The 21189-nt window shown below is 44.8% G+C and overlaps 1 protein-coding gene across 1 annotated transcript in view; it reads right to left on the reverse strand.

Moving 5' to 3' along the window:
• Window positions 1–16: 16 nt before the first annotated feature.
• The window catches only part of YY1 (YY1 transcription factor), a 29559-nt gene continuing 8386 nt past the window's right edge, over window positions 17–21189 (reverse strand). Inside the window, exons 2-5 of the mRNA XM_066276366.1 lie at window positions 10838–11000; window positions 3650–3710; window positions 1878–2036; window positions 17–1187 (exon numbers count right to left, since the gene is read on the reverse strand). Coding sequence (XP_066132463.1) covers window positions 1005–1187; window positions 1878–2036; window positions 3650–3710; window positions 10838–11000 — 566 coding nt within the window. The 3' untranslated portion in view covers window positions 17–1004. The remainder of the gene's footprint in view (window positions 1188–1877; window positions 2037–3649; window positions 3711–10837; window positions 11001–21189) is intronic.

Below are 21189 nucleotides of genomic sequence, written 5' to 3' on the forward strand. Positions count from 1 at the left end.
TAAATAGAGTGCAAAATAAAGGAAACGAGTTGCTTTATTTAGCTTCCAATTTCTGGGAGGCTCAAGAATTATAATTATTCTGGACAACAAAAGAAAATAAGACTGTGCTTACAGATCTTTTTCTGCCATATTCTTTCTGTAGGATTGCTGTTTTATTGTTGCCCTTTCTGTTACACGATGTACACACCAGGTGTTAAAAGGTACAATACATTCTACAACTGAGCACCACTTTCTGTAACTGAACAGGCAAAGAAATTACACTGAACATCAGCATCTGGCAGTATTTTTCGGAAAAAAAAAAAGTGACTAAAGTGGGTTTAAATTGATTAACACTATTAAATCACATCTAATATTTGATACTACATGATTCAATACAGCTATACGATACAATTATACAAAATGTGTTAACATCAAAGAATACAACCAAAATTAAGATAGCAAACAAAACCTATATAACTTTTTTTTTTTTACAGGAAAATACTTTTGAAGTATGCATGTAACTGCCCATTCTTTTAAAGAAAATCTACTGCAAGCAAAGTTATCAACCTCCAGGAGAATCACACAGAGCATTACTAAGCATATCCCCAAAAAGTGTACAATATGCACACTTGGAAAATACAAAATTAAAAAAAGTGTAAGCAACAGGTGAGCTTCATATTTATAAGAATGTGAAAAGAAGTCCCGTTTTTAGCACTGTTGTATAAAGAATTGTCTTTTGATGCGAAGTTCATGAATCGTCCTCCTGCTGGGACCACACTTTACAAAAACACCGTGTTTTTGAAACGAGATTACAGAGCAAGATAGAGCATATCTTAGCAATGTCATCTTATTAAAGTTTTTTTTTTAATTTTTACTACTTTATCAAAACATGTCCCTTAGGTGTGTAGGATTCATTTTTAAAATTCTTTCCTAGAAACAATATACAAAGGAGAGGCATATTTATTCCCAATCACACTCCTGGAAGATGCTCCCCAAGGTCGAGAAGGCTCTTCTCTCTCGTCTTCTCACTGGTTGTTTTTGGCCTTAGCATGTGTTAAGATGTGAGATTTCAGGTTAGTCGACTGAGCAAACTTCTTATTACAACCGTCGAAGGGGCACACATAGGGCCTGTCTCCCGTATGGATGCGCACGTGCGTGCGCAAATTGAAGTCCAGTGAAAAGCGCTTCCCGCAGCCTTCGAATGTGCACTGTCGGGGAAAGACCAGAGAGAGCCCGCTCAGCGCCAGAACTGCCGAGCCAGGCCTGGCCGTGCTGTGCTGTGCCATGCGTGCCCGCGGACGGGCAGGCAGCAGCCTGCCTATCTGACCTATGCCTTTCCTCCCTGCCCCGGGGACGTTTTCTGGCTAGTTCTAGAGTTGGTGGGCATGGAGTTCTAACTCAGACCCATGCTTAGCCCTCCCCAACTGGTTAAATACAGTGTAAGAGAAACACTAAAAATAGCGAGATTTCCCTAATATTAGGTCAAGTCCTGGTTCTCATGTACACGATTAGGGAGGCTTCTGGTGCCAGGTTATCAAGAAGAGCCAGGTCAGATTTACCAGCTGCGCTGTGAGTTCAGTCCCTTTTCATGGGTTTCTAGGACAAGACAACATGTTAACTGGACTTGTCCCCATACAGTAACCTTTTCCAAGTCCCCTGACAACTGGTGATTCAATACGCTAACTGCCCAGACTAAGCTGCCCCAGTCCCACAGGAAACGCAGCATCAGCAAGGCTGTTTCTCCTGTGGGGACAAGCACTACCTCCAGTCTCCAGGACATACAGGTCACCGTGGGCGGGCCGGGGCGGGGGAGAGCGGAGCAGCCCCCCAGTGTCTCCCCAGTGGCACTGCGGCCTGCCTGCGCTGGGGGTGTGGGGGCGGGGCGGGGCTGCCTCTACCTGAAAGGGCTTCTCTCCAGTATGAACCAGTTGGTGCCGTTTTAGTTTTGAGCTCTCGACAAAAGCTTTGCCACACTCTGCACAGACGTGGACTCGGGGGCCGTGGGTGTGCAGATGCTTTCTCATGGCAGAGTTATCCCTGAACATCTTTGTGCAGCCCTTCAAACAGAGAGAGAAGCTTAGTGGTTCACACTGTCAAGTGCAACGACGGAGTCAAGCACTGAACAGCCTTCACTGACACATTAGAACCCCCAGCCCCCGTTTTAATTTTACTGAGTATTACAGTAGAAGTACTGAATTATTTAAGACAAAAACCGGACAACTGAAAAAGGCCTTATCATTTAATGTAAACCCTTGTTTTACAGATGAGGAAACTGAGGCTTAGAGACGTCTTTAAGTAGACTTGCCCAAGGTCACACGACTAATAGTGGCCGAGCCGGGAGTAGAACCCAGCACCCTGCTTCCAGCTACACCACAGCTGCCTCTCCCAGCTCCGTCCCCCACGAGAAACAAGCGGAGTTAAAATGGCGGCGGTCCACCACTACCTTCGGTGGGCCCCACACTCTGTGCTGCGAGAATGGGCTGTCATTCTCCATCGCCTACTGCTCCCTCTTCTCTCTGCCTCTTTCCCCTTCTTGACAGAGAGAGAAGCAAGAGGGCCTCCAAGGAATGGCAACTACAGAAGAAATTTTGTTTGTGAGACACGAGGAAGAGAAGCAGGAAACGGACACGAGAGCAGGTGGAGCAGATGGGGTGGAGCCCAGAGAAGCATGCCCTGCGCGATTTCTCCTGCAGTCGTTGCCAGGAATGGAGTGGATGGCAGATGAGACGCACAACAGGGGCACAGCTTCACAGGCAGGGGTGGGCGGGGAAGCCCCAGTGTTTTCACCTTGACCCCAGGCTGAGTTTCCATTTAGAAAATGGGATTTTTTAACAAGGAGACAGAAGCTAGAGAGATGGCAGGCACTTGAAGGCAGAACTGTTTTCAAATGCTCTATTTTTTGGCCCCAAAGACTATCACTTTACACTGCAAACTCTCCACATGAAGAGCATTAAAAAGGACAGAGAACATGTGAGTGCACAATTATTAAAGGTGACACCACGGGGCTCAATTTGCCCTTCTCCAATCCTTCCTTCGTTTAGAAAAATTCTTATTCCATTCACACATTCTCCCCTTGTTCTGCACCTGTGTGATTATTTCTGTTAACTTTACATCCAACTAAGTTGGAAAGTGACCCAATCCAAGGCCTCACTTTGAGGCTACCCTTTTCTTTTAAAGACTAATCACATTTGAAAACAATTAAGTACCCCTCTAGTAACACACAATTAGCAAAGTAAATTTTTTTAAGTTGTGATGGAAATTAGGAAGTCTTATTAAGCTTATATTATTTAGCAACAGCCAAAATAATCTCCCAGTTCCCATAATGAATCCATAGCACCATAAAGGTCCATGGGTGAGACAGAAACCAATTTCTTAAGATTGACTTTTTAATGACCCACCAAAAAAGAAAGAAAATCCTAATATAGTATATTCAATATTATTTGGTAATAATAAAAAGCACTGGTGCCCTACAGTGGTCCCATTTAATAGTATTTAAGTGGCCTTTACGGAACAAAACTTACATCACAAAATGTAGTCTCTTGAATTTAGACACCAAACATGATTGTTCCTCACTCAATCTCAAATATAATGACAGATATAGACCGTGCAGTCTTACGCTCCCTCTACAGCCCGTGAGCGGTCAGGTGAGCACTCCCCTAGCGTTACTTACTTTATGAGGGCAAGCTATTGTTCTTGGAGCGTCATCTTCTTTAATTTTTCTTGGCTTCATTCTTACCAAAAGAAAAAAAAAGAGAGAGAGAGAGAGATTTGTAGGAGTGGGTAGACTCAACTGGCATAAATTATATAGTCCCTAAAATGTTTTCCTTATAGATACAAAGAAGCTAAGATTACAATCTGCTTCCATGAAGGGGAGGGATGAGGTAAGGCTCAATCTCCAAGGACCTGGGAGGGTAAAGCCCTCTTCCCACTTTCTGGATGAGAACGCTAACACTCAGAAAGCCTGAGCTGCTGCCCAGGGTCTCATCACTAAAGAGCGACGGGACCACTTAGGATGGCACTGTGATCTGTGTGACTCCAGTATCTGCCCTTTCCTCCAAACTCTTTAAAAATACAAATGATCTATAGCCTAGAAAACCAGAGGAATCTCCTAGTGGGCACAAAGAAATGTATCCAGGAGAGGTTGCTGTGACAATAAAGACGCCTTATAATAAGCAACAGACACAGGAGGGTCTTAGAAATATACATCCCAATACAACTGCTAAAGGGGGGGTCCATTCACACGGACAGAACTGATCGTTTAGCTCTCTGTTCAAAAAGGTACGAACAGTCCTTTTAAACAGAGAATTACTTACACACATGGGTGTAACAGCTCTCTGGAAGGGAACGTAATGTTAGTGTTGGCTATTTCGAGGAGGAGCTCCTAGGGACAGGTGGGAACGCCCCATACTATCCTGTTTAATTTTTAGCACACTATCGGTTTTCAAAAAATAAGGGCATTTCTTTAAAAAGGACAGAGATGTCTGGCCCTGCTCCGGGGGTCAGGAGCTGCAGTTACAGTCCTGATCCCGTGGGCAGCCAGAGCGAGCCCTGTGCGAACTGCTATCTGGAGAGTTTGCTGAGCGGGCTTCCTATCTACGTGCTATTCCCACTGAACCAACATCTGGTCTTTTGTCAAAACTTTCTCTCCAAATACTCCCTACAGATCAATGGGTGATAGAGAGGTGAAAAATTAAGACTCCCTAGAAAAACTAAAAAAAAAAAAATAGCTCAATCTGATGTCCTTTTTGTCCCTAGTTTTGCCATCTCATACTCCTACAGGAGGATGCTGCTCTTTTATTACAGATTTCTGCTGTCATCTTTGTCGTTAGCGAAGGCCCTAACGACATCCTTCTTCACTCTGATCTGGGACAAGGACTAGCTAGTGCTTCTGACTTGATAAACCTGAACTCATGAGTCATCTAAAGGTTTCCACCCCGGAGTGAAACAACTTGTCCTGCAGCTCTAACTTCTCTCTTGAGGAATTTGGACAGGGCAGCACAAATGTCCTATTTTACACAACTTCTGCACTCTGGTGCTCTCCCCCTCCCCCTCTGTAGACACTGGTATTTCTTGCACTTAAGAGGATTACATATCAGTTAGCAAGTACTTCCTAAGTGCCTGCTGTGTACAGGGCTCTGAATTACCCTTTGTTATCTTAAATACCACTCAATACTGAGAGTTCACAAAACTAGGGAGGACAAAAATTTGGTGCCACTGCGCCACCTGGAGGTTCTATCAAAGTTTGAAAACCTGTAGTGGTTCATAGAATAGGGCTCCACTCCCAATTAGAAAAGAGCATTTTAAGAACCAAGCTTCCGTCTTCCCAATAAAGAATGTTTATGAAGCCCCACTGACATGCTCCATGTCTGGACTATGGAGATGGCCGCATAACTGTTTGTGTCTAAATTCATAGAATGTTACTCACCTAAAAGAGGGTCAATTTTACTACATGGAAATCCTCTCAATAAACTTTACAAAAATGCTCATTGGGTTGACAAAGTCATACAGACAAGTTATTCTCGGGCTCCAAATGTGGAGGCAGTAAGGTCCTAAGTCAGTAGGGCAGGCGTGGCTCAGCTAGGTCCCCACAACCCATACGTTTTCTAGATTATTCCTAGCAACATCATTAAAAAAAAAAACTTCAAATATACACAAAAGTAAGGAGAATAGTTTCTACATACTATTTACCCAACTCTTAATTTTTAATAATGCTATATTCAACTTTTCTTAAATGCTATTTTCAAAACATGTGCGAATGTTTAGCAATATAATTAACTTTAGAATAAGAGTTGAAAATGCATTCGGACAGAGAGGAAGTGGAAGGCACTCAACTGCGGCCCCTCTTCAACCCGCAGCCAATCATCCTTCACCGCAGGCAGGAGAGGTGGCCCCTTACACCTTGTCCCAGCGCCAACACTGGGAAAGGGCACTCCCCAAAAAGGTGTCCTTAGACTGAAAGTTTTGTTTTGCAAATAAAGACTAAAATCTTCATGACACCAAATAACATGTAACTTTCAAAATAAAAAATAAATATATTTCAAATCCAAAAATTGTAAAAAAAAAAAGACTAAAATCATCTACTACTACTTCTAGTATCTTCTTGACCTGCCCAAACTAGTCAGAAGTAACCAAGATTGGGGTTTTTTTCATGGACTGTAACTTTCCACAGAGATCTCAACCCAGACACGACAATGACCACAGCGTAGGCACTACGAATGAGACGGAATGGGATGTGTGACTTGATGCTGACTTCTACTAGCTGCACGACCTTGAGCAAATTACTTAACTTCTCAGCCTCAGTTTCTTACTCTGTAAAAAGGTACAACACTACCTACTTTAGAGTTGTGAAGATTAGAGGAGGCAATGCATGTTACACTCTTGGGAAATGGTGGCTATCATCATCATCATCACCGGCTGGGTGGTAAATGGGCCTAGCTAAAAATGAATTAAAAAAAAAAAAAAGCAGTTATACTTAACCCAGAAGGTTATGGTGCTCCAAACCACCCTTTTCAACTAAAGACTGTGAGATGTGAGAAAAGGAGGCACAGATAAAGGAAAGGGCCCCTCCACATGTCAGAAAGCCCCTCTCAGAGTATGGAGGAGCCAGTGCCAACACGAGAAGCTTCCCGCTCCATCAAAAACAGAGAGCCTGCCCCCTAAGACACGACCAGTTTTACACCGTCTCATTCTGCATCTGTGGAAGGAAGACACTGTAAAGGCTGGACTCCAGGACCAGAAGTTTCAGGGACTTCCTGGCACAACTTCTGCAGGAACTGTGTAAGCCAGAAGTTCCAGCCCAGTTAAACCTGTAATGACCAGAAGCCGAGATAAAACATTTCTGAAGCAGTGATTCTTGAATGAAAATAAGCCTCTCCCCTGAAAAAGAAGCTGTGTTGACCTCAGACTGGAACACCAATTGTGACCTGTGCTGACGGGACAGGGCTCCTGTGGAATCAGTTAGCATTTGCAAGCATGCAAATACTCTTCCTTAGACAAGTGGGACAACATCTGTTAAATGAATTACCTCCTAAATAATAATGCACATTCACATGATGATACTGAACAGTTTTGAGGTACTTTCAGTTCCACGATCACATTCCAACTTTCCATTAATCCTATGATTAAAGTCTCAGAGTAGGCAGTGAATAACAAAACCTCCAACTTGGGGCTGACCTTAGCACTTTTTATTCTGACCTTCCTAGACCAAAGGTTTCCAAAGGGCTAACTTTAGTTAATGAAAAACACACAAGCTGTCAATTTAATCAGGAAATAGAATTCGCCAGATACCACCCACTGACTCTTTTTGAAGTATTTACTAGAGACGTTTCAGGGAAAAAGTCACCATAGTCCCACCTCCCAATACCCTTTTGAATGTAAGTCGCTCCTTCCTGTACCCGCCCCACACTGACTGACTGACTAAGCAGTCTAGGGTCAGTGCTTTCAGTCTGGATCAGGAGCCTGACACACGCTGTGCTCCGCTGCACGTCCAGTCCAGACCCCAGCACCCCAGCATGTGGAGGAGGGGCAAGAGCAGCTAGCACATCCCCTTAGCTAAGCCAACAGCCAAGTCACGGGAGGAAGCAGATGCAGAGTGGAGGCCAGCAGGTCAAGTTCTGTGGATCTTTGTAAGCAAAGAAGATGGGGTCTGGCCCCCAAGTTAGAAAATTGGCGTCTTCAGCTTTCAGTCTCAGTCACCAATTCTGGGGGCCTCTGAGAAATCGATACATACTTCTTACCACCACCACTGTCCAATTACAGATTTATTTCGTTTTACCTGATTTTTCAAGAAACCATGGGGGATGGGGGTGAGGATGAGCCCAGCCCTCCATCCACCTCATAATGCCTTTACTCTGTACACACCATCCCGATGAGCAAGATCTCATTCCATTTTCTGCACAAATGAAATCTTCAACAAGTTGATCGTAATCAGATAAACACACAGCACATTCCGGGGACTCTGTAACTGGTGCCGCCTGCAGAACGGACCGGTGTGCCAGGCCCGTCCCGGCTCTCAGACCAGCAGAGCGGCGGCAGGGCACCGGGAACTCCTCCCAGTCACTGGGCTCTCTCTCCAAGAGAGAGCTGTCAGCAGTATGCTCCCTTTTAGGCCACTGCTCTCCCTGCCCTGCCGCATTTTTCAGAGAGTTCCTGGTTCCCTTTCCTGTTTAGAAGACTCTTTCCCACACCACCCAGATCTAGCTTCTTAGGCACCCTGTCCACTCCTGAAGGAAATCAACTTTCCCTGTAGAACTCTCACCACCACTGACTTCCTCTAAGAAGCGGAACAGGTTTTCCCGCCTCCGCACAGCTGTCTTCCTGGCTTTCTTCACACTGTCTTCTCAGGACGGTTCCTGCCCTCACTCACTCTCCCTGCACTGGGATGGGTCCTCAGGGAATCTCCTCAGGAAGCATGTGTGCAACATAAAATAAATCTGGTATTTGATTGATAGCTTTGCTGGATGAAGAATTCTGTTTATAATAATTTTTCCTCAAAAACTTTAAAACACTGTTCCACTGTCTAATAGAGTATTATAAATCATCTATTGCTGCTGAAGAAGTCTCATTCAGGACTAATGATCATTCTTTTGTAAGTGACCTATCTTTTCTCTCTGGAAGTTTTTAGGTTCCTTGTCCTTGGTGTTTTGAAATTTCACAAATGATACCTTTGAGATATGTGACCCTGGTCCCAGTCCCTGCTGGACCCTTCCTCAGGAAGGTCTCAGGAAGCCCTGATACAGAGGCAAGGCCACTTGGGAAACGTGCAGAGGCTTCTACTCCACAACAGTGACACGTGCTTCCTGAGTTCAGGGCTGAAAAGACTCTGGATTTTCTGTTCAGAGGACTTGAGGACAAATTTCCAGATCAGCTGCCCTGACTCTCCAGCAAGGGGTGAACAATGCCATGGGTCACCAACACCTAATTACATCTACTGCCCACTACCCACGGGGTTCCTCTCTGCAAAACCCTTTGCTCCTTCACCAGTCATTTCACAGTAGTCTGGAATTTTGTTCCCCCACTCTCTTGGGCCTTCTGGAAACCCACTGGCAAACAGCCTGTTGCTCTCTCTGTACTGGGTGTGGCATGCGCCACCCATGCTCTTCCAGGCCCCAATCAAATGCCACCCCTCCACAAAGCTTTCTTTGACCCCTGGGTTCCATTACCTCTACCCCTGGGGTACAGCACATCATCGCATTACCAAATTCTGAGTACAATAGGAAGAGATCACTAATTTCAAGAACATGTGACAATATTAAATACTGGTATGATATTTGGCCCAATCTGCCCAAAGTCTCTAACCTCACTGATGACTATGTATCCTATAGATTGCGCCTGTATTTATATGGGGGAGTGGGAGCAAATTTTTGATACACAGGCCTACATTTAAAATATAAATGGCAATAATAGCTGGAACACAATGTCATTAACAAAAGGATTGAGCCTCAACATTTTATTTTTTGTTAAGCCATCATAAATGAGAAATGTGCTAATGTGTATATTTTCTTTATAATTGGGTTTCAAGAAGAGAATAGGGTTGGAACCCCTTTATTAAAATATAATGGAATTCTTAAATCCATTAGACATATTGGAAAACTGAGGTTCTAAATGGCAAAAGGTTGCCCACCCTGTTTTTGGCGGGGCTGGGCGGAGACCCCAGGACAGGTTAGGGCCTCCAGCTCTTGCCTGCGTGGCTCTGGTCTCAAAGAAGAAAAGGTGCCCATTCCGTACTCAGACAGCGCAGGGTCACACAGGTTTCTTCCTCCCTGACTCTGGCCTCACTTAAATTTCCTGTGTAGCCTGACCAGGTGGTGGCACAGTGGATAGAGCGTCGAACTGGGATGCAGAAGGACCCAGGTTCGAGACCCCGAGGTCGCCAGCTTGAGCGAGGGCTCATCTGGCTTGAGCAAAAAAAAAAAAAAGCTCACCAGCTTGGACCCAAGGTTGCTGGCTCCAGCAAAGGGTTACTTGGTCTGCTGAAGGCCCGTGGTCAAGGCACGTATGAGAAAGCAATCAATGAACAACTAAGAAATCACAACGCACAACGAAAAATTAATGATTGATGGTTCTCATCTCTCTCCGTTCCTGTCTGTCTGTCCCTGTCTCTGCCTCTGTAAAAAAAAAAAAAATTTCCTGTGTGGTTCTATGCTCCATTCAACCTCAGGCACGGAACAGAAGACCCTCTGCTCCAGGATCTGTTCCTTCATTTCATTTTATCTAAAAGTGTACACCTCTGTGGGTTTTCTCATGCCCTTGTAGAAGGTGCCAGACTGCTGGAAAATAGAGAACTTGAAAAAGGGGCAGAGGCTTCTGTCAGAGTCCTGCCTGTTCCAAGCAAAACAAACATCCAAGGAACTCAGAGCTTCTTGACCCTCAGCACAGTCACAGGGCCCTCGCCACGACTACCTGAACTCTTTCCGTCATGCCAGCGGAGATGAACAGAACAGTGGGCGTTTCCCTGGGGCCACAGGGGTATGAGCGATGAAATCCTCTCCAGCGGTCAGCTGTGCATGTGTCCAGACCCAGGTCCCCTGAGCTAGCCCAGGACAACCCACTCAGTTTGAAACTCACAAGAGTGGCCGGCCAGGGGTAAAGATACCATTTACAAAGTATGCACTATTTGTTTATTGACAAGCAATGTAAGTTATGGAATTTAAGAGTATTTACTTCATCTTATTATCTTCAAGAACCTAAAATAGTGCCCCTGACATTAACAGCATAGTTATTACTAAAATAAAACAAACTACTTCTGTTTTCAAAAGTTTACCTAAAGCAAGACTACAAACCACCATTGGAAATTAGGCACAAGAAGATACAGCTGGCAACATTCAAGTATGATTGAAACAAAGTTCTTATAACTTACCTAGCAAATTCTGCCAGCTGTTTGGGATCTGAGAGGTCAATGCCCGGTATCCCTCCAGGGGGAAGCTTCTTTCCTGTCATATACTCGGAATAATCAGGAGGCGAGTTCTCTCCAATGATCTGTTCTTCAACCACCGTCTCATGGTCAATATCTTTTTTTTCATCTGAAGCACATTAAAAGATGATCTTAGCTGAGTAAAAATGTCTATGTCGGCAAATACATTCAAAAAAATTTATAAAGTATTTCCTAAGCAGCTTCTTAAATGTGTGATTTATAGTCACAACTCTATTTCTTAAGCACCCAGTCTTTTTCCCCAATCTCTTGAAATCCTGTTTCTGCTTCATGGTCACCAAAATCTTGGATGCCAAACCCAGCGGGTCTCTCTGTGCTCCTTCCCTGCCTGTGGGCGATCCTCACTGTCCCCGCTTCCACCCGCCTCTGTGCCTGGCTGAGGTCAGCTCCCTGCTTCTCCTCCTATTACCTGAGAGTCCTGCTTCTTGCCTACCATGTATTTCCTGTTAACCACCCAGTCTGCCCCGCTGACCAAGTCTCATTTTATAGCCATCACACCTCAGTAGACTCCTGCCTCCTCACTTCACACTGTGCTCCGACTACACGGCCCTCTAGCTCCTCCTCAAAAGCACCATGGCTCAGCCCGGCCTGCCATGGTGGCACAATGGATAAAGCATCAACCTGGAATGCTGAGGTCACCGGTTTGAGACCCTGGGTTTGCCTGATCAAGGGACATACTGGAGCTGATGCTCCCCACTCTTCCCTTCTCTCTCTCTCTAAAATAATTAAAAAAAAAAAAAAAGAAAGAAACTGCGGCTCACTGGCCTAGCCGCCTGACTTTACTCACACAACTTGCATCAACTATGACCTGTAAGTGCAGCGGTGTGATACCTGGCCTCTCCCACTATACTGCCAGCTCCACAGAGACAGGGATGCTGCCGGTCCTGGTCCCATGTATCCCCAGAGCCTTGTTCAAAGTCTGCACTTGGCTGGCCCTCAATAAATACGTCTGAAGAATGTAGACACTGCTAACTCACATTCTCTTACCATCATCTCAAACACAACAGGTTAAAAGAAAAGGAATACTGTATTGATCCTCTTAATTAAATCTCTTACATAGCAGACACCAAATCCAAATCCTACAAATAATTTTTAAAAGGTTTTCTATCTCAGCCTAAAATGACTATTAGAAGTTCTTAATCGACCTTCACAATTGTGTTCTACTCTTGTGATGCTATCTATAAAGGATAAATCAATATAGAAAATATAGCTGAGCCTGACCAGGCGGTGGCGCAGTGGATAGAGTGTCGGACTGGGATGCGGAGGACCCAGGTTCGAGACCCCGAGGTTGCCAGCTTGAGCGAGGGCTCATCTGGTTTGAGCAAAAGCTCACCAGCTTGGACCCAGGGTCGCTGGCTCAAGCAAGGGGTTACTTGGTCTACTGAAGGCCCACGGTCAAGGCATGTATGAGAAAGCAATCAATGAACAATTAAGGTGTTGCAATGAGCAACAAAAAACTAATAATTGATGCTTCTCATCTTTCCGTTCCTGTCTGTCCCTGTCTATCCCTCTCTCTGACTCTGTCTCTGTAAAAAAAAGAAAGAAAATACAGCTGAGCCCTGGCCGGATAGTTCAGCTGGTTAGAGTGTTGTCCCAAAACACCAAGGTTACAAGTTCGATCCCTGGTCAGGGCATATACAAAAATCAACCAATGAATATATAAATAAGTAGAATAACAAATCACGTTTCTCTTTCTCTCCCCCTTCCTCTGCAATCAATAAATAAAATTTTAAAAAGAAAAACAAGAAGAAAATATAGCCAATATACTTTCACCTGTAGTGCCAAGACTTAACAGAGGTATAAATTACTTCAACCTGGCACCCTGGGTCCTACGCTGTCTGGTTCCATTTTAACACGTCTAAGCCTCACCCTCTATTTCTCCTGTGTGTGTGCCCTCCATACTCCAACCCGCCATGTTTCCCACAGGTTAGCCCACAAGTGCCTGGACCTGGCAAGAGACAGTCCATCTGCAGGAGTTCCCCCTGGGCTCTTATTCCAGCCTACCCTCCAAGCCCCTCAAATTCTTTAATAAGTTTTATTTATTTATTTATTTATTTTACAGAGACAGAGAGTGAGTCAGAGAGAGGGATAGACAGGGACAGACAGACAGGAACGGAGAGAGATGAGAAGCATCAATCATCAGTTTCTCGTTGCGCGTTGCGACTTCTTAGTTGTTCATTGATTGCTTTCTCACATGTGCCTTGACCGTGGGCCTTCAGCAGACCGAGTAACCCCCTGCTGGAGCCAGCGACCTTGGGTCCAAGCTGGTGAGCTCTTTGCTCAAGCCAGATGAGCCGGCGCTCAAGCTGGTGACCTCGGGGTCTCGAACCTGGGTCCTTCCGCATCCCAGTCCGACGCTCTATCCACTGCGCCACCACCTGGTCAGGCTCAAATTCTTTAACAGCTTGCTGATTCTACCACTCCAGCCTCAGAGTCTTACCTTTTCTTTCAATTCCTCAATTATTTCTGCTAATATCACTGCCAAACTCTAAATCATGCTGTTGTGAATTTTTGTCTGCCTGGCCTCTAAACTAAAGGCCAAAACCAGTCTTCTACAACTCCAGTGCCTAAAGCAGAAACAAATGCTCAAAAATTCAGCGCTCACTCAGACGTTCTGTTTCTCCATCACACTGGTTCACAAACAGCAACACCAAGTGCAAGCTGACTCGTCCGACTCTTACCTTGCATTACCTTCCACCAGGGTTAAAATGCACAACCAAAAACCAAGCCACACCAAAACCTGCAACTAACGTCACTGCTGAAAAACTGCACTCTGCTCTATGACACCAGAGCGTGAGGGCAAGACACAGGCAGAAGGTTCATTTGATTCTAGTTCAATCCCACTTAGCAACGAAAAGCACAGAATACAGCAGCTTTTAACCTTGAAATGCCTCTCTGGTTCCACCACTCTCCATTTCAGGAACTCCTTTCCTGTAGGTTATCACCAGGAATCACAGAATAGAACAGCAGCTAACATTTCACAGAATGTTTTTGTGTGTAGGCACTATTTTAATCACGCCCAATACCACTCTGAAGTGGGAAAAGTAGCAACTGCATCTTACAGAGGAGAAAGCTGAGGCAGAGAGGTTAACTACCACAGTCAGGGTTGCAGATGAGAATTCTGGAAGTCTAATTCTAAGACTCGTGTGCTTGCCTGACCTGTGGTGGCACAGTGGATAAGGACCGACCTGCAATGTCAGGGTCACCCAAACACTGCGCTTGCTCGGTCAAGGCACATATGAAAAGCAACTAGCAGTTGATGCTTCCCGCTCTTCCCAACCCTTCTCTCGTAAAAAAAAAAAAAAAAAAAAAAAAAAAAAAAAAATAAATGAATATAATATTTTTTAAAAATTAAAAAAAGACTCATGCTTAACTCTCAAGCTCGGCTGCCTCTTGTTTGGAACCAGAAAGAACTAGATAATATCTCCTAGGTTATCTGTTTACAGATGAAGAATACCTGTCTGTGGGTTAAGGGGCCTGAGAAAGATAGAGCTGACAGTACTAAGAAGATAGCTGTGGCAATTCTTTTGCCTCCAACCTCTCCAATGTAGCACAACAGTACTAAGCATCAACTTTTGAGTGGCACAGAAACACACTGGAGGGCAGGAAAGCTATTTTTCTTCGCTGATGTTTTGTATTTCTGATACAAGAAGGAACCAAGACTGGGAAACACTGCTGCTCTGAGCAAGCTGCTGCTGAGTCTACGTCTGCTGAGGCAGAAAGAAGGCTGACCTCCTGACATAAGGAGTCACATTTACTTGTATTATTTTCAACATGTGACTGAGGCCTCCCACGTGCCCGGCACTGTTCAAGGCACCAGGAACAACAGCTAGAAACAAAACAAAGTCTCTGCTCTCGCGATGTTTGTGTGTCAGCCAATTCAGTTCCTGAAGCCCTCTTCCTGGTTTTAGGCAGAAGCCTTCGTGCTGTATCCTCACATACACAAAATTTGTCTCTTAAAAGAACACTGATCCCACTCACTGGGATTCTATCCTCACACCACAATTACCTCCCAAAGGCCACCTCCTAACACCATCACACTGGGGACCATCAGGGCTTCAGCACATGAATTTTGGAGTGACAAACAGAAGTTGAATGAGGAAATACCTAAGGTTCAGTTCTTAGTTTCAATATTCAAGATCAGGCACCCAGAACAGTCACTACAATGATAGCCTGACCGGTGGTGGCACAGTGGACAGAGCATGACTTGGAACACTGAGGTCCCAGGTTTGAAACTCCGAGGTAGCCAGCGTGAACACGGGATCGTTAGCCCAGCTGGAGTCTCCCAGTCAAGGCACCTGTGAGAAAGCAATCAGAACTAAGGCGCCGCAACTATGAGCTGATGCTTCTCATCTCTCTCTGTCTCTTTCTCTAAAAATTTTTTTTCAAGTTTTACTGGTATAATATGCATTGAAATAAAGACTTTCATTTCACTGCCTGCACTGGCCATTATTACATTCTTCTCACTTCTATGCAAACAGATGTGCTGAACGGAGAGGAAAGAAGGTGCTAACTGCCACGCTCTCGATGTCAACTGTTATGTATGCTGCTGAGCTGTACAACTGGCAGTGGGGCGACACCAAAACACCTCTAGGTAAAAAATGTTAATCAAGTGAAGTATCTAAATCTGCTTCAAAAACTGTTGTAAGCCCTGTGGACAGAGCGCCGATCCCCAGTCAGAACACACACGACAACCGATGAGTGCACGGCTACACGGAACTCAGTGCTTCCACGAGCTGGTGCTTTGTCTTCTTCCCTGCCCCCTCCCTTCCTCTCTCTCTTTCAAATCAATGGGGAAAAAACTTCATTAAAAATTGTTGTATAGCCTGACCAGGTGGTGGCGCAGTGGATAGAGCGTTGGACTGGGATGCGGAAGGACCCAGGTTCGAGACCCCGAGGTCGCCAGCTTGAGCGCGGGCTCATCTGGCTTGAGCAAAGAGCTCACCAGCTTGGACCCAAGGTCGCTGGCTCCAGCAGGGGGTTACTCGGTCTGCTGAAGGCACATGTGAGAAAGCAATCAATGAACAACTAAGAAGTCGCAACGCGCAACGAGAAACTGATGATTGATGCTTCTCATCTCTCTCTGTTCCTGTCTGTCTGTCCCTGTCTATCTCTGCCTCTGGGGGAAAAAAAAAAAATTGTTGTATATAGTCTACCCTGAAACAACATGGGCCTTAACCATACAGATCCACTTGTGTGGAGATTTTTTCAATATGTTTGTGTTAAATGACAGGCTGGGAGTCCGTGGATGCAGCGACCCAACTTTATGCTGTGATCTACACCATTTTACACAGGGGCCTGAGCACTGTGGATTCTGGCGTCCACAGGGGTCCTAGAACCAATCCCACAGATACCGAGGGACAATACGGTTTTGGGGGAGTCGAAAGTTATAGGTGGAATTTCAACTGCTCAAAGGTGGTGCGGCGCCCCTAACCCCAAGTTGTTCAAGGGACAACTGTGTATACACATTCTGAAGTATAACTAGAAGGTGACTTAGTTCATTAACCTGTCACTGTAAGCAGATTAAAACCAATGTCACAATTCCTATTTGGAAAAAGCTGAGAATACAAGGCACTGTTTCAAAGGGATAGTAAGATGGTGGCGAAAATTATAGAAAGAACTCATCAAAACTGTCGATTAGATTATTTCGATCCTCAATCACCTCTAGTCAAACACAAATGACCTGTTGCAATCAGACCAAATTTAGCCTAAAATGGAAGATGGAAAAGTAAAGGCTAGCCAATACCTTGCAAAAATGGGCACACATTTTCAATTATTTCAGCAAGACAATTCATTCACATTTAAAGACATTCTTTATTTTTTACATACGAAACTATTTTAAAAGATAGAAAAGTTATATAAAAAGTCCATTTTTCAACTATTCCATTTCCTTCTATATTACCGAAGTTATAATCACTGGAAGTCTAGTTTGAGAGGCAAAGCAATGAGACTCAAAATAATTCACAGTAAAAAACATACACCTGACCAGGCAGTGGCACAGTGGATACAGCGTCGAACTGGGATGCAGAGGACCCAGGTTCAAAACCCAGAAGTCGCTGGCTTGAGTGTGGAATCACAGACATGACCCCATGGCTGCTGGCTTGAGTCCAAAGGTCACTGGCTTGAGCAAGAGGTCACTCACTGTGCTGTAGACCCCCCCCCCTCAGTCAAGGTACATATGAGAAAGCAATCAGTGAACTAACATGCCACGACAAAGACTTGATGTTTCTCATCTCTCTCCCTTCCTGTCTGTCCCTCTCTGTCTCTGTAACAAAGGGGGGGAGGGCACATAGAGGAACAGACGGATATTTCTGTCTCTCTCCCACCTTTCCTCTATCTCTAAAAATCAGAAGCTTTTTAAAAATAATAATAATAAAGATATGATTAAAGAACAAAATGGAAAAGGATGGGAGCACTTTACAAGTCCAGAGAAGAAGTTAAAAAGTAGAGTTTCAGCCCTGGCCAGTTGGCTCAGTGGCAGAGCATAGGCCCGGCGTGTGGATGTCTCGGGTTTGATTCCTGGTTCAAACACATAGGAGAAGTGACCAGCTGATTCTCTCCCCCTCCCCCCTTCACCTCCTGCAGCCATGGCTCAACTGGAGCTAGTTGGCCCCAGGTGCTGAACATGGCTCCACGGACTCACCTCACAGCGCTAAAATAGCTTGGTTGCTGAGCAACAGAGCAAGGCCCTAGATGGGCAGAGCATCACCCCCTACTGGGCTTGCCAGGTGGATCCAGGTTGGGGTGCCTACGGGAGCCTGTCTCTGCCTTCCCTCCTATCACTGAAAAAAAAAAAAGTCTCCCTGCTCTCCCTGCCCCAACCCAACTGGTTTTCTGAGTAATTCAATGCCTGGTAAAAAGTACATAATAAATACAACTTTCCCTTCTTTATTTTATTAAAATATTTTTATTTATTAATTTTTACAATTGGGGGGAAGTATCAACTCATAGTTGCTTCGCTTCAGTTGTTCACTGATCACTTGCTGTATATGCCTTGACTGGGCAAAGCCCAGGGTTTCTACCTGGCAACCTCTGCGCTCCAGGTGGATGCGTTATCATCTACCGCACCACCATGGACCAGGCCTAACTTCACCTCACTCATTTCTCATTCCCCCATCTAAGTCCAGTCTGCTCTCCAAAGCCCAGGTCAAGATGTCTTTCCTGTAAGAGGTCTTTCCTTCCTGTCCCAGAACCTTGCTTGGTTTCCTTGGGTTAATGAATAAAGAGAATGGTGCCTACCTTATAAGGCTGACAGGATAACACATTAATGAGCAGAAAATCCTTTAGGTCCTATGCTTAATGGGTTTTTTTTAAAAGACTGTTGATCAGCCCAGGCTGGAGAGCTGTTAGTTGGAGCATTTCCCCAAAGCACAGAGGTGGCCAGTTTGATCCCCAGTCAGGCACATACAGTAACAAATCAATGTTTCTGTTTCTCTCTCCCTTCCTCTCTCACTAAAAATCAATGAATAAGGATTTTAAAAAAAGAAACAGAAAATTATGAATCATCTTCAGTTAGGTTCCACTTGAAGTCTTCGGCCACTCTAAGCGCACGAAACGTGGCACTAGACTGGCCAGGACCTGTGTGCACTGTCACAGTCTGTGGTCCCCTTCAAATACAAAGCAGGCTATTTTAGAAGTCAGTCCTAAAGAAAAGCTTGATTTTCCTTGTAAGTTTTTCCCACCTTAGAATCAGTCAGCAAGTAGCATGGTTTCCTTTTTTATCTCGCTTAACAGGAAGTTCATTAGGGTTGACCCCAATGCTTCCTTTTTATTCTGTGATCCTTTATATTTCTTATCAATTTACATATTTACTTGCTTATTTATAGGCTGACTAGATTTTGTTCTTCCACATCTTCCATTTTTAGGCCATTACCTTTGGTCTGACCATTCTAGATGACTTTTCACAAGAATGTCATTACTATTGCCATCACGTGAACCACTGAAAGGGGGAGAAGTAAATATCTGACTTTCATCAGTAAACAATAGGCAAAAGTCAGCCATAGGTTGTTTACACTTTTCTTCATAATAGCAAGATCTTAAGAAGGGATACTGCCTGACCAGGTGGTGGCGCAGTGGATAGAGTATCAGACTAGGACGCAGTAGACGCAGGTTCGAGACCCCAAGGTCGCCAGCTTGAGCGCAGGCTCATCTGGTTTGAGCAAGGCTCACCAGCTTGGACTCAAGGTCGCTGGCTTGAGCAAGGGGTTACTTGGTCTGCTGAAGGTCCATGGTCAAGGCACATATGAGAAAGCAATCAATGAACAACTAAGGTCTCACAACGAAAAACTGATGATTGATGCTTCTCATCTCTCTCCATTCCTGTCTATCTGTCCCTGTCTATCCCTCTCTCTCTCTGTCCCTGTAAAAAATATATATATATATTAATTTAAGTAGGTATACTACCACATCCTAAATACCTGATTTATGCAGAAATCAAGCCTCAGAAATACCAAGTAATATATCTAAAGAAGTGCAGCCCTGGCCGGTTGGCTCAGCGGTAGAGTGTCGGCCTTGCGTGTGGAGGACCCAGGTTCGATTCCCGGCCAGGGCACACAGGAGAAGCGCCCATATGCTTCTTCACCCCTCTGCCGCGCCTTCCTCTCTGTCTCTCTCTTCCCCTCCCGCAGCCGAGGCTCCATTGGAGCAAAGATGGCCTGGGCGCTGGGGATGGCTCTGTGGCCTCTGCCTCAGGCGCTAGAGTGGCTCTGGTCCAACATGGCAACGCCCAGGATGGGCAGAGCATCGCCCCCTGGTGGGCAGAGCATCGCCCCATGGTGGGCGTGCCGGGTGGATCCCAGTCGGGCGCATGCAGGAGTCTGTCTGACTGTCTCTCCCTGTTTCCAGCTTCAGAAAAATGCAAAACAAAATAAAAATAAAAAATAAAAAAAGAAGTGCAGCAAACTGCAGACCTCGGATTTGAATCTAGAACTGACTGAATTCCATGCCTTTTCTGAAAAAGGGACTGCTTCTCCACTCCCCTCAACACTCTTTCCCCACCTCTGTAGTAACAGATGAGAAAGATATATTGGTCTATAGGCAGGATCATGCCTTATGCACAACTTCCACGCACTCAGTTAAGGAGCAAGAATCTTCTATGTGCCTAAGTCCTATCCTGAGCCTGCAGGGTTACAGTTTTTCAACAGCAAGACTGCGGTCTGCCAGAAATGTCGTGCAGGTCCACAAGTTACCGCCCTGAAGCTGCTATGAAGATTACAGATCCAGTGATCTTAGTCAAATTTGCTTTTTTTTTTTTTTTTTAATTTATTTATTCATTTTAGAGAGGAGAGAAAGAGGGAGAGAGAGAGGAGAGACAGACAGGGGGGAGGAGCTGGAAGCATCAACTCCCATATGTGCCTTGACCAGGCAAGCCCAGGGTTTCGAACCGGCAACCTCAGCATTTCCAGGTCGACGCTTTATCCACTGTGCCACCACAGGTCAGGCTCAAATTTGCTTATTCTCGGGGTGATCTCTGCCTTAGCGGTCCCCCAAATAATTCTATTTTCACCAGTCCCCAGATGTAATAAGGTTGAAAGCACTGCTCTAGATGAAGGAGACAGAGGAGCAACAAGTTAAAAAAAAGGGCAAGATACTTTCAGACAGCGTTACAAAGACAAAACAGTTACGAAACAGAGTGACAGGGTGGGATGTGTGTGCTAATCTGAATGAACCAAGAAGGCCTCTTAGAGCTGAAACATGAAACACAAGGTGAAGCGCAGGGCTCAGAGCACTGGAAGAAGAGGGAAGAACAAATTCTGAGAAACAAGTGTGAGGAAAGTTGGAGCATAATGGGAGGAGGGAGGGAGGGAAGGAGGGAAGAGAGATGGGGAAGACAAGCACGTGTGGCCTTGCAGGTTAGGGTAAAGAGTCTGAATTTTACTGAATATAATGGCATGTCTGTGGGGGGTGGATATCTTAAAACTTACAAAGTTTACCATTTTAACCATTTTTAAGCTTACAGCACAGTGGCATTAAGCCAGGGAATGAAGTAATCTGATTCCAAAGTCTTGGAAAATTCAGAAAAGAATATATTATGTGTGTTTGAAATCAGGTCTGTATTCAAGCCTTGTTAAGAATCTATAAAAACATATTTTAATAAAGAAACCATATGTATACAAAAAAAATCCATTCCAACCATTTAGATTATCTTAACATTTAACCATATCTGAGACCACTGTGTAAGACTAAAGTAAATGAATGATTATTAAGAATTTTACTCAAGCAAGTTCCCAATATTCACAGGGTCATGTTAAAATTAAAGAGATTTGCTTTGGAAAATGAAA

Source organism: Saccopteryx bilineata, chromosome 4 (genome assembly GCF_036850765.1).
Source record: "Saccopteryx bilineata isolate mSacBil1 chromosome 4, mSacBil1_pri_phased_curated, whole genome shotgun sequence".
Taxonomy (NCBI): Eukaryota; Metazoa; Chordata; class Mammalia; order Chiroptera; family Emballonuridae; genus Saccopteryx; species Saccopteryx bilineata.